The following is a 13,393-nucleotide window of genomic DNA, read 5'->3' on the forward strand; positions in this document are numbered from 1 at the left end:
AAGAGAGGGAAGATTAGTGTGGACACTGCAGACTGGATTCAGATTCTTCATAAATTGCCCAGCTGACATATTTTATGTTAATGTTACCTAATTAATGCATCAAATTTGATGAGACTTAGTCACCATTAAATTTAGGATATAGATCTGCAGCTTTAGAGAATGTATAACCAAGTTCTGGACTCTGGATCCATTATAATCACATCATGGCATGTGAAGGGGAAAATTAAATTAGTTGAGATTAGGATGGGTGATTTGCTATTATCATGTTGAAAGTAGTTAAGATCATTTCCAACAGGACTTTGGAGTATAAATACAATACAATATAACTGAAGCAAGCCAGTTTGCTATATTTAGTTCAAAGGCAACATGATGTTACTATTTGAACATATTTTAATGTACAATGCCATATCTGTTTTTGTTTTACTGTGAGCTATCTAACATCACAGGAGGAAGAGGCATATATGTACAATAAATAAACACACGAATTATAATCAATTTATCAAATAAATAATCTAAAATATTTCCTTATTATGAAAGCAAGCTGCTAGAGAATGCTATAACAAAATGCAAAATGAATTCACCCAGATCCAACTTAAGACAATCTGAAATATATAGACATGCTGTTCGACAATTACAATTGGCCCAGAATGACTGACTTTCTGAGTACAGAGACTTTGTCAACGTTGGGGAATTTATATTATGTAATTTAAATCAGGGGTCTCCAACCCCAGGGCTGTGGCCCACTACCGGGCCACAGTCCATTTGGAATTGTGTTGCACAAGAGATGAGTGAGCCCGCTTGCGCACACAGTTCCACTTGTGCGAGCAGCCGGCACTCGTACATGCAGCCCCAGTCATAGGAGCAGCGGGTATTTGCGCTCTCAGCAGAACTCGCATGAAACCATCCCCTCTTCCCCCCCTCCAGTGCCAGGCCGCCAACCCGGATAGGTTAGAAACCGCTGATTTAAATATCTTATACAGATAGTTACATTCATTCATTTAAATATAAAACTGAAGTGTTCGCTTTAAAGCAATCTCAATCTAATCAGTTTGACATAGTTGATTTTAATTGATTTCTATGTGTCATATGGTCTTACCCAGTTACATAGGATAAATATAGTGCAAACCAGTGTCTTCTCAGAAGCAAATCCTATGTGCAAAGAGACTTATTCTGTATCACTGCTTTGCAGAATATACTTTTCTCCAGAAATGACCATAATCAAGTTGCATGAGCATGCTAGCTAATACTGACGGAAGACTTCAGAGTTTAGGAAAATATAGGATGCTTATTTAAACAATGAAGATGTATCTCATAAAAGATGAACCTAAACAAGTATCCTGTTCATAATATATTAAAAGGATTATATTCTTTATATATTTAAAAAATATGTTTTTCGTATAAAAATACAATCAACCTATTTTCTTATTAGATTGAAAAAGGATAACCATTATTGTATACTGTAAAAAATCAGAAATATTTAAAAAATAGCAGCTACTACTGTATGTTATCTCTTTAGGACTGCAATTCATAAGAATAAGCTTCACTGAAAATACAATAACAATTTACCTGTAAGCAAGCACGTATAAAATTGAATTGCAAGATGTTCTAAAGAACAATTATACAGATCAGTTTTGGCAGTTTTCTTTTTTAAATTGCTTAACCCAATGCAGTACCTTGAAAACAAATTCATCTTGATGTTTATACAATTTACCAAATGCTTACATTAAAAAATAATAAAACTGCATATGCAACTAAACTAAATTCTATTTCAGATGGATATTTTCACTAGTACCAGAGTCCTAGAACAGTTCACTGTGATGTTGGTATTTACAAAACTGGGAACACGAACTTTATTCAGTAAGCTCCAGCTGGATGTTTTTGTACTTTAAATGAGAATACATGTTAGTTTGTAACAAAATCTTTATTTTAAGATGTAGTTGACAAATTATTTTTCAAAGAATATGGAATTTTCCTTTTGTATTATATTTATATTACAAATTTACAAGGCTGAGATCTGATAGTTTGCAGGCTTTACAAGATGAACACTTAGGGGCTGTCATTGCTTTGATAAATGTTTATATAATACAGAAATAAAATCTGTGGCTCAGAAAAAGTTGGATATTTTCTATGTGTGTTAGGAGCACTTAGTAGATCTCACTCCCAAGTTATGCACATATGGTACAAAACTGCATCCTTATTCTGACATCTGGAAATTAAAAAGAAACTTCAAACTTGATTTTCTTGATTTTCATCTTGTCCATTTAAAGATGGGGAAACAATTTCAATGTGAAACAATTTTAGCAGTGCAGAAGACTGAACAAAAATGGCAAAAGACTCTGACAAACCATACTCCTACAGCATTATACTGCCATATATTTCTTCTAGTAACAAGTCATACTGTATGGTGCCATTTCGACCTTAAGCATGATGTTGCAGGTTAAGCACTCCTAAGCCCAATGAAGACAATGGAAATTAAACAAAAAAGTACTTTAACTTTGGTGTGGTGGTTCTTATTACACAGAAATAAGTCTTGCTGATTTTAACACCGCTAAACATAAATTCTTCAATATAATTATACAGTAGTTGATTTCTGTTTCCCTTTTTGGATCAAGCTCCTTGTACTTTGCAGTTTTCCACTGGGGTGCAAACAGTATATATACATTATTGTTTCCTTGTAATGTTTGAATGTTACAACTCTGATCAACCATTGTTTTAAAAAATAATAGATAAAGCAATAAAAACTCACACATTTTATACCATTATAATATATTCCACAAGGAAAATATAGGTGATCTTTACAATGCTGAGTTAATATGAGCTGCAGGTTGGAGCACATACTAAGGTGCTTTCCAAATAAACGGGGCATTTGTTGAAGTGAAACAAACACTTAAAATGGCTTAGTGGTATATGTTTAAAAAGTTTCAAAAGAAATAAACAATCAGACGAAATCAGCTCAGTGTGATCTTCCCAATATGACCCCAGGGTTGGTGCATTTATTTTAGTATGCTGACACACTGTGGGTCACTTCAAACTTCTCATGGTGTAGTCCCCATAAGGGAGTCAAGTATAAAAATAAGGGGGGGGGGGAAGAGGAATGATTTTACCCAAAGCTTTAAATAAACTGTATACACAGGGTTGATCTCTCCCCCTAAACACAAGGCAAAAAAGTATACTGAGACACTCAATAACCAGGCTAATGTTGCTGTTTCTATTTCTTTTTTTTCCTTTTTTTAAAAAAAAGCATTCTGGTCCATTATGGCCAGATGTTTCCAAATGTGGTGGAAGGTGGGACCACAATCTTTTGGCCACAGGCATCTGACAATGAAGCCATAATCCTTTGGAGGAGGTTGGATGGAAGATGAGATCCTAGGATAGCTTTAATCTGGAGTTCAAAAAAGTGTGTGTACTGTAGGGGGTTGCGGGAGATCCAAAGGAAAAACAAAACCTCTTCACAGAAGGCTAATCTCAGATCCACAGAGCAGTTCCAAATCCGCAGATGGGTTTCATGGGTTGCACTTCAAAGCACACAAACAAGTACTATGGGGCACGTTAGTTCCAGAGGGTGAAGATCCGAATCCAAGGAAAACTATCAATCCCTTGGGTCTCCTGACCAAGGATTTTTCCAATTGCTTCTCAAAGGAAATCGGTCTAACTACCGCAAGCCTCTAAGATGCCAGACTTTGGGAATTTTCCGGGTGCGTGTGTGTCCTCCTAGCTCCCCTTTAATGGTCTCCAAATAAAGAGCTCTCCCGGTTTTTCCCGAAATGTCCAGATTCTGTAGGGGGCCGAAGTGGAATTTTTCACGGCAGGAGAAAGCGGCCCGCTCCGAAACCTGCAAGAGGGCGCAGATGAGGAAACAGAGAAGCGCAAAAGCGCAAAAAACACCAAGCAACAGGTCACAAGTCCCGCGACTCCTCTCGCTTGATTGCGCAAGCGCGGCCGTCGCCCCCCGCCAGGCCGAGGCCCAGGCCGGCCTTGAGCCTCTTGTTCTGGTGCGTTTTGACGTGCTTGGCCAGGTGGTCGCTGCGCATGAAGCGCTTGCCGCACTCGGCGCAGCCGAAGCGCTTCTCGCCGGTGTGAGTCCGCAGGTGCCGCTGGAGTTCGTCGGAGCGCGTGAAGCTCTTGCCGCAGAAGAGCCAGTTGCACACGAAGGGCCGGTCGCCCGTGTGCCAGCGCAGGTGCGCCTTGAGGTGCGACGTCTTGCCGTAGACCTTCCCGCAGCCGGGGACGTGGCACACGTGCTGCTTCTTTTTCCCGGGCTCGGCGGTGGCGTCGGGCCCGGTGCCTGCTGCTAGCTGGCAGTTGGGGCACCGGCAGCGGCGGCACCTCCTGGCCGTGGCCGCCAGGGGCGCTTTGGGGTGCAGCAGGGCGGCCAGCTGCGACTGGTACTGCGCCAGCTCCGAGGGCGCCAACACCAGCCCGCGCGGCAGGCCCCCGGCGGCCGCGAAGCGATGTGCGCAAGTGCCCGGGCCTGGCGCCGCCTGTTGGATGCTCCACCAAGGGATGTCCTCGGCCGCCGGCGAGAGCTGCCGGCAGGACTGCGGGGCGGGCGGCGGGGGCATCAGGTTGGAGTAGCCCGGCGGGAGGGCCGCCTGGGCGGCGTAGGGCACGTAAGCCGGCGGAGGGCAGCTGGAGGAGAGGGCGCCCATGGAAGCCGGGAGCATCTTGACGGGCGAAAATTCGTAGGGGTACGAGGGATCTGCGGGGGGCGTCAGCGGCAGCTCGTGGCCGCCCGCGAAAGCCGGCTGCGGGGTGAGCCCGAGGCTCGGCGGCGGGGGAGGCAGTCCGCCCGGGGAGTGGGCTGGCATCTCGCTGCTCCACGGGTGAAAGATCCTGGACGGGGAGCCCAAGCTTGACTCGTAGGAGACCTGCAGGAAATCCGAGGGAGCGACCGGCGCGCTCGGCTGCCCGATTCGGCTACAGGTGGCGGCCAGGAGAGCCAGAGGTGAGTGCTTGGTCAAGTCGGGAGAGGCGCTGGGGGTCCGATCCTGTGGCAAAAGGTGGGGAAAGAGAGGCACAGTTAATCTCTGTTCCTTGGGGCTTCTTCCTCTTCACCTAGCAGCAGGCGCCCGTCGATGGATACCAGGCAGCATCTCAAAAAGTTTACTGCCAGGCACTAAGTACCAGTGGCTGAGCCCAGCACCTGGGCGGGGCGTTTCTCAGAAGACAATGAGCCGCAACTGGGATGCCCGGCGTCAGCAGCCCGCGGTGCTGCCTCGATCCCATCCCGCCCACTTCGGTTGGGTGCGAACTTGGAAACCTCTCAGCGAACCCCGCTGGAAGGGACCCTCACGCCCATCTACCTCCTTCCCCTCACTCTGGACTACTTCCGACGACTTAGACCGTTGAGTTCAGGACAATAGCTTTGGAAGGGGAGGGCGGGGTTTAGATGCAGTTGATTGTAGGGAATCCTTCAATGAGAGCAGAAAGGGGAAAACTTTTTTCTCTCTCAAAAGTGGACTTTAAAAAAAAAAAAAAAAAAAAGCCCAGGGATCAGGGGATTTACTCAAAAGTCTATTTTACACGCGCAATCAACTTTTCCGAGGGTCCCAAGTGAGCTGGCCCCCTTCCCTAAACACCCACCAGCTCGCCACCTTCCCGCTTTGTGGTCTCCCGCCAATCTTGTCGCCTGAAATTCCACTACCGTCGCGGGGGCGGGGGGGAGTAGGCTCCCCGGTACTCTACCCTCCATCTTCAACTAGAGACTAACCTGAAGAAACGCCTGCAGGGAGTCGCTTCGCAGGACGGCCACCGCGGCCATGGCTATCGCGTCCGGAGGGAGAAGAGGCCAGAGGGCCACCGCCGCGACATAAAGTCGCCAAGAGGCAGCCGAAAAGCTGCCCCGTTTCCTTGCCCTCCGCCCCTGAGTTCTCCCCCCCTCGCCGACTCTGCCAGTCTCGCCAGCCAGCCCAGGCTCAGCGCGATCTCCGCGGACTGTCTGACTGCGCCAGGATCACCTCCAAGAATTTGATAAGGACTTTGCTGGGCCGCCAGCCAGTCAGGAGGAAGATTTATGGCTTTGAAGTTTGCCGCTGCCCAATCATCAAAGAATAGCGGCTCTTTCAGAAGCGAAAGCAAATCCTTTGAATCCACAAAGCTCCTATGGTGTGTTTGTTGGTCTGGATAAAAGAACTGATTATTAGGGGGGGATGGGAAGGGAGGAGATAAAGGCGGGACAATTAATGAAGTAATCACTATGTGGGAAATGTATATACACAAATAATTGGATTTTCTTGATCAAAGGGACTCTCACCGCCTGGAGACTCACTCGACGTTCAAGACATTGTATCTTGCCCAAACCACTTGCTTTTTTCTTGCGCTCCCACTTCTCCTTAAGAAATACCTATATCGCGATTAAAAATTTGCCTCGGAGTCTTTAGACAATACGTCTTTTGGTGTATCTCACGGATATTTGCCTCTAGAACCATCTGTTTGGATGGCACTTAGTAACTCTATTTGCTTCATTTTTTAAATAAACTCGCCAAAAGTTCGCCGGGGGGGGGGACTCCCGGTCCCAATATTAAAGTTTGCATTGAGTGGCTATGTACTTTTGTCTAGCCAGAGAATATATGTGATGTGTCCCCTGTAAATAACAAAAGGAAAGGCGTATTTGATCTTGGTTCCATTAGTTGTTTTTTTGTTTTGCTTTTATTAACAAAAATATAACAGTCGTGCAATTTATTTAATACTTTGAACGTGACCCCTTTAGATAGCGACGTCCAACGTTTTCTGGCGATAAAGACCTCAAGTTCTCTGATTTTTACGGAGCAAGAAAGCTGCCCAAGAAAGTATTAGAAATGCGATTCGTGAACTTTACACTCCGAAATGAAATCTATTCAAAGACTATTTACTATTTAAGTAAAGTGGGTGACGCTCAAAAGAGGCTGCCGCGGCGAGACCCGCGATTCCTTCAAGTCCCCCTCAGATGGCGAGTTGGGCTGCCAACACTTCCCCTCCCCCCACCCCCGTCTCAAAACCATTTCCTTCTTCGGAGGATCTAGTAGTAGTTTAACTTCTCGATTGTTTGCTTCAGAAGCGGAGCGGCGTTCTCTTTTATTGGCAAATCAAAAGGCGGCTGCTCCGTCCCAGCCTTTACGCGCTTTCCGTTTTCCGCAGTCGTCTCCAGAGTGACCCGAGAGCGGCTGTTGTTGAACTGTCCCGATTCCAGGCGATTTGGTACTTCTTTAGTGGGGGCGCTTACTTGAAAACAGCGGCCAGGCTAACGGCTGGGGCGCGGCTGTAGGCTGTTTTGGCCCCAAAGCGCGCCGCTTGCCTGAGCGGCTGCGCCCAAGAGAAGGGAGACGCTCTCTGCGCCCGGCCTGACGAACCACCCGCCGCTTCTTTGGGGGACCGCGCTGAAGTTGAGACGCGTGCCGAAGAGGAGCTTCGTACGGCAAGGGGCATCTCGGGAAAGAGGAAGGGGCGGGGTCGGGCCCAGGCGGGAGGCGGCCTTTTGCTCCTCCCCGCCGCTAGATGACATGTCTCTTACTTTCCCCGGGTAACCTGAGCCGCCCCGCGGTGGCCGCGCTCCATTGTTTCCGCGTTGCCACTGAAACCTTTTAAGGGGCCGTCCGACCGCGAAAGAGAAAGGGAGAGGAGGGAGGGAGGGAGGAGGGCGATATCTTTATCCGGCCTTCCTATCCAAACAAGCCTCGGCCCCGCGGAGGGTTCCAAAGAGTTGTAAAAGGCTTGAATCGCGCCGGGGTCTTTGAAGGGATTAAAGGGCCGAGGCCTCTCCCACGGCTCCTCCATACGGATCCCCAGGAAGAAGCCAAGCCCCTCGCTCGCCGGGCCTCTGGATAGCCTCCCCGCCTCACCCGTCAACGGTGCCGCGAGGAGAGCGGGCATCTTGAGGTTTTTCGACTTGTAACTGCTTGATCGCATCGATCCTGTGGAAAGGCAGGCAGGCGGGCGTGGGAAGAGGAACGCCGGAGCGGATCGATGCGTTTGCCGCGTTGAGATTTTTTATTTATTTAATTTGATTTGTATCCCGCCCTTCTCCTTACCGGACTCAGGGCGGCTGACAGCCTTATAAAACCAATATTACAGTAAATATTACAGTAAATATCAAAGCTTTGACCAAAGCTTTTAATCAAGAGCCCCCCCCCCAGCTGTCCGCTTGAGGAAGAGCTAAGATTGTCCCCCCCCTGCCCTGGTTTGTAACAGCGCAGAGGCGCCCAAGTATAGATATGACACGCGTTACATTTTTTAACGTGCCCGTGCACACAGAAATGGACTTAGTAGCCTGGGGGATTATTTTGCCCCCCTGTAAAGAAGACTTTGTGTCCCTATCCCAGGGGTAGTCAACCTTGGCTCTTTTATGACTCGTGGACTTCAACTCCCAGAATTCCTGAGCCAGCTAAGCTGGCTCAGGAATTCTGGGAGTTGAAGTCCACGAGTCATAAAAGAGCCAAGGTTGACTACCCCTGCCCTATCCGATCTCCAGCTGTTCAGATTTGGTTTGGCTCCATCTGCGAACAGTTAAAGGCTTGTGAAGAAACCAGCCGCATTGTGGACCTCTGTCCTTCCCGCTCCGGTCCTCGCAGTTACTCTCTTTTTCTTCTCTTTCCAGAAGCGGCGGCTGTTTACATGGGACGGCCGAGACCAGAGCAAACGCAGGAGCTTTTTCCGGCCTGTGATAGCAGCAGGGAGATTCCCGAGAACGCCGGACAGCCAGAGGGCGGGGGTGGAGGGTGGGGTGGGGGCAGCCTAGCTCAGCGATCTCAATTCTCTTTTAAGTTCATAGAGCAGTGTTTCTCAACTTGACAATTTTAAGGCATGTGGACTTCAACTCCCAGAATTCCACAGCCAGCATTGCTGGCTGTGGAATTCTGGGAGTTGAAGTCCCACATGCCTTAAAATTGTCAAGGTTGAGAAACACTGTCATAGAGGAATGGGGAGGCTAATCCGGAAGGGTGAAGAATGGGGGGGGGAGCTTCGATCTCATAGCACAGTGATGGCCAACCTTTTAGAGTCTGAGTGCCCAAACTGCAACCCAAAACCCACTTATGCATCATCGGGTGTCGGGTGGGTGTGGCCCATTGGCTGGGTGTGGCCCATTGGCTGGGCGTGGCTGTGGTGATAACGGCAGACTGGGTGGGACTAAAAAGTTCAATCAATCAATTCCAACTTTGCAAGATCTTTTTTTTCCCTGCGAGAAGTTGAAATTGACTGATTGATTGAACCTTTTTTTTTTTTGCAGGGGGGGGGGCGGAGGCCTAAAGCGAAAAGGTTTTATAAAACCCAGCTGAAGGCCTAGGACTGGGGCAACGGCGGGTGTGCCCACAGAGAGGGCTCTGAGTGCCGCTTCTGGCACCCGTGCCATAGGTTCGCCACCACTGTCATAGCAGCATGTAGAGTAATAGTTGCAAATCCAGCCATAGCAGAGGAGTTACAAGGGCACTGCTGGCGAGGGGCGGTGGTGGTGAGCACTCTTTCCCTACATTTATCCCATTGCTTTGATCCAGCACCCTGCCCTCCTGCCAGCTGAAGTCCCTATTTATGAAAGGAGACTCCAGAACAATCAGATGTAGAGGTAACCATTGTTACAAGCCAGGAAGAATTCCTTTGGGGCCATCAATAAAAGTACACCTTTTGAATTCTATGAATCTATTAACTCACTCCTTCCTCAGGCCTTCCTTGTGAAAAAGGTTCCATGAAGCTTTTTATTGTTGAAATGGTGGTTCAGTGTTAATATCCATCGTTGTATTTCCCAGTAGTGAACCACCCACATTAGCAACATATTAACTGGACAGAGAATAAATTCAATCATATGTTATGCCTATGTTGATTTATTTATTAAGAATGGCATCACACAGAGCTTTATTTGGACGTCTCCAAGAGGGGTATAGGATTAGCCTAAATCTGGATGTGCAATGAAATTGGGGAAATCAATATTCCGATTTTTGGATCTAAGCAAAATGGACAGCAGAAACTTTTTTCAATTACTATATATTTCATCAATACTGGAAAATTGGTGCTCTACTCCGTTCTGAAACCATACTTTTATTGCAATGATAATAGCTTCATTTAAAGACCTTAGGCTTAGAAGGTCAATGGACTACATTTATTTCATATCTGTATCACTTCTTGAAAAATCTATAATTACCATCAAGCCAAATATTATGTTACCTTGAACATTAGAGAAGAGCAGGAAAAGTGACACAGCAAAGCTTAAGAGAACAAAATTAAATGAGGAAATGGAATCATGCAGGCTTTAAACAGAAGTAGAGTTCAGACAGCTAATACCAGGAAAGATTTGGAACCATATTGAACCATTATTCTCTGGTCCAGGATGCCACCAAATGGAAGCCATAGGATGAAGATTTAAGCTTCTTCCTTCTTATCTGGCCACTGGGAGTCCAGGAAACATTCTCCAATAATCCTCCATCAAATGGCTTCAGTGAAGGTAAGGTGACAGCAGCAATCTGGAGGAACACACCTGTCTCCTGGTAGAGAAGAATAGCAACAAGAATGGAGTCGCAGAAGTGGCAGAGGAAGTGGCAGCTACTTCAGGTTTGGGTTGGGTTTCCTTCTCCAAAGAGCCTCATAGACCCTTTTTCATATTCCAGACAATGGAAATCTGGAGAGAGAAGTGAGAATGAAGTGCATAGGTAATGTTCCGTTTGGGAGAGGAGCAGTACTCCAAAACAAAGGGAGAATTTGTACATAAAAAGTAGATACCCAAACAGGGATGCAAAAATTGGGAGGACCACTGAATGGCAGCAAGGAGTTGGAGTTGTATTGCTTTGCTGCCATCTAGCAGTTTCTGGATTTTTGCATCCCATATTCTGGTGGTCTAAAAAATATGTGCAATTGCAGGGTAAAGGAGCCCATCCAGAATGAATCAAGATGAGCTATGGTGGGCATGAATAGAAGGATGCAGGTTACATCCAAGTATACTTTTGTGTTTGCAAGAGAAAACAAACTAGAAAGCTACTGTACCAAACCAGTTTATTGATCCAGTTAACTCAGGGTTGCTGAAACAATCCAGCAAAAGTTAAATCAAAATTCAATAATAATTTTCATATAGTCATAACACATTACTTTCAAATTTTGCTGGATTATGTCCCTTAAAAAATAATATGTATATTGTTTCTTCAGTACAGAAGATATATCAACTTTGCTGCAGTCTTAAAAAATGCATTGGAAAGTTCAGTGACTGCATAATCTTCAGAAAAAATATTATATACCTGCAGGCAGGGACTTCCTTACTACTGATGTTTGTGAAGCTGCTCTGGTTGCCTTTTTTATTTTGGCTAAAGAACAAAGCATAAATCCTTGCTTTTTTCTTTTATTAAAGAAACAACATGAGAGAAATAAATAATCCATTGTTAGAAAGAAAATAATAATAATAATAATAATAATTAATAATAATTTAATTTGTACCCCGCCCTTCTCCTCATAGGACTCAGGGCGGCTCAACCTCAAACAAAAGAACCTCAAACAAAAGAAAAGAAAGAAAAACAAATGCTTGAAAGTACATATCTATTTATTTACTTGAATGACAATGGAATTTAAGATGAATATCCCTTAAAGAAAGTGGACATTTATTTATTGGTGGACAGGTATGTTTGTGTAGAACAGAGATAAAAATCTGTGTCTGGCTTCCCACTTTGTCACCTTAAGGTTGGTGCATGTAACTTCAGTTGAAACCATCCTGGATATTTATTTGTGATATACATTATTTGCGAACGTATATTACAAATAAAACATATGGGATAAGTGGAATGGGTAATTATAAAATTACAAAAAAGGTTAAAATTAACCAGACAAGCAACCATTTCCAAAGTGTGATTAATTTTAAAATGTTTTACTTTTCAGTCGGGGTGTCCACAGACATTTTCAGTTTTGCATATTCCATTGTTTTTAACAGCATTTTCTCTTATCAGTATACCATGACTTTGACTACCTCCCTGGCCCAACTCACCGGTACAATATTTGTGCCTTTCTAAATATCCTTATTTGTATTTCCATACAGACTAAAATTTGTATAGAGGACAAGGGAAATCAACTAGGAAAATGTGGTTAAGGTAATAACTGTCCACTTGAATAAACTTATCTTTCTTGCATTTATGTTGTTGTATTAAGTGTTCAGCCCCAGCAAATAACTCACACCTGTAAATACTGGTACTACTGCTCCAGTGAAAGACAGAGATCATTCCAGTGATTTGCAGTAAGAAAACTGACAACAGCAAGAACTGATTTTTTTATATTCAGTCAATTTACATTCCCTAGGGCAGGGGTCTTCAAACTTGGCCCTTTTATGACCTTTCTTACCACAGTTGTTAAATGAATCACTGTAGTTATTAAATTAGAAATATGGTTGTTAATTGAGTCTGGCTTCCCCATTGACTTTGCTTGTCAGACGGTCGCAAAAGGTGATCACATGACCCCTGGACACTGCAACCATCATAAATACATGCCAGTTGCCAAGCATCCAAATTTAGATCACATGACCATCAGTATGTTGTAATGGTCGTAAGTGTGAAAAACAGTCATAAGTCAGGGCCATTGTAACTTCAAACAGTCACTAAATGAATGGTTGTAAGTTGAGGACTACAGATATAACTTTCAAATAATACTTGCCAACTTAGAAATAGTTCACATTGGCTCAGCAGGTCATGTGAAAGTTAACTAAACGTAGAATCACATTATAAGTTGGGCATCTGTCATCTGTCATAACTAAAAATAAATCAAAAGCAGAATCTAAACTTAGAATGGGATGGTAACGTGTATACGGTTTCTGCCAACCACACTGTGATCTAGCTGATTCTGATTGAATCAAGTTTCATCATGAATGTGCAGAAGAAAGAGGGAGAGGGACAACATGTTTGGATATGAGATGTATCTGTTGTGTGCCAAAACCAAAGATTGTAATGATTCATCAGATATTTCCTTCCAGGGGTAGGCAACCTTGGCTCTTTTATGACTTGTGGACTTCAACTCCCAGAATTCCTGAGCCAGCATGCCTACCCCTGCCTTAGACTTAAAAACAGAGAAACTACTGATGCCAGGACCTTGTGCAGTTTCTGACAGCCTTGATTGTGGCTCCTAAGACCCACCAGACATTATATATTATAGGTATTCCTTGTCTTATGAGTACTGCTGAGCCCCAAATTTCTGTGGCTAAGCAAGACAGTTGTTAAGTAAGTTTTGCAGCTGTCAATAATATATGACAGTGGTCAAACATCCAAATTTTGATCATGTGATCACGGGATGCTGCAAATGGTCGTAAGTGTGAAAAATGGTTATTAGTCACTTTTTTTCAGTGCTGTTGTAATTTTGAACAGCCGCTGATTGAATAATTGTAAGTCAAGGACTACCTGTACCTTGAAATAATTATATAAATTATAATTAAAACATTTCATGTTAATTTAATTAAAATTTAATA

General features: G+C 44.6%; 1 protein-coding gene across 1 annotated transcript; it reads right to left on the minus strand.

The window, feature by feature from the left end:
• Positions 1 to 3,896: 3,896 nt before the first annotated feature.
• Positions 3,897 to 5,761, minus strand: SP5 (Sp5 transcription factor). The gene is made up of 2 exons (XM_015811875.1): positions 5,711 to 5,761; positions 3,897 to 4,988 (listed from the first exon to the last, which is right to left on the minus strand). Exons 1-2 carry the CDS (start codon positions 5,759 to 5,761, stop codon positions 3,897 to 3,899), a joined length of 1,143 nt encoding a protein of 380 aa, XP_015667361.1.
• Positions 5,762 to 13,393: the final 7,632 nt, after the last annotated feature.

The sequence above is a fragment of the Protobothrops mucrosquamatus genome, unplaced genomic scaffold, assembly GCF_001527695.2.
Source record: "Protobothrops mucrosquamatus isolate PMUCROS unplaced genomic scaffold, P.Mucros_1.0 scaffold54, whole genome shotgun sequence".
Classification (NCBI taxonomy): Eukaryota; Metazoa; Chordata; class Lepidosauria; order Squamata; family Viperidae; genus Protobothrops; species Protobothrops mucrosquamatus.

Excerpts from the sequence above, each read along its gene's own strand:
- SP5 (XM_015811875.1), bottom strand. The coding sequence starts at position 5,761 with ATGGCCGCGGTGGCCGTCCTGCGAAGCGACTCCCTGCAGGCGTTTCTT. Across the intron at positions 4,989-5,710 it reads CCCTGCAGGCGTTTCTTCAG|GATCGGACCCCCAGCGCCTC; the intron begins GTTAGTCTCTAG and ends CTTTTGCCACAG.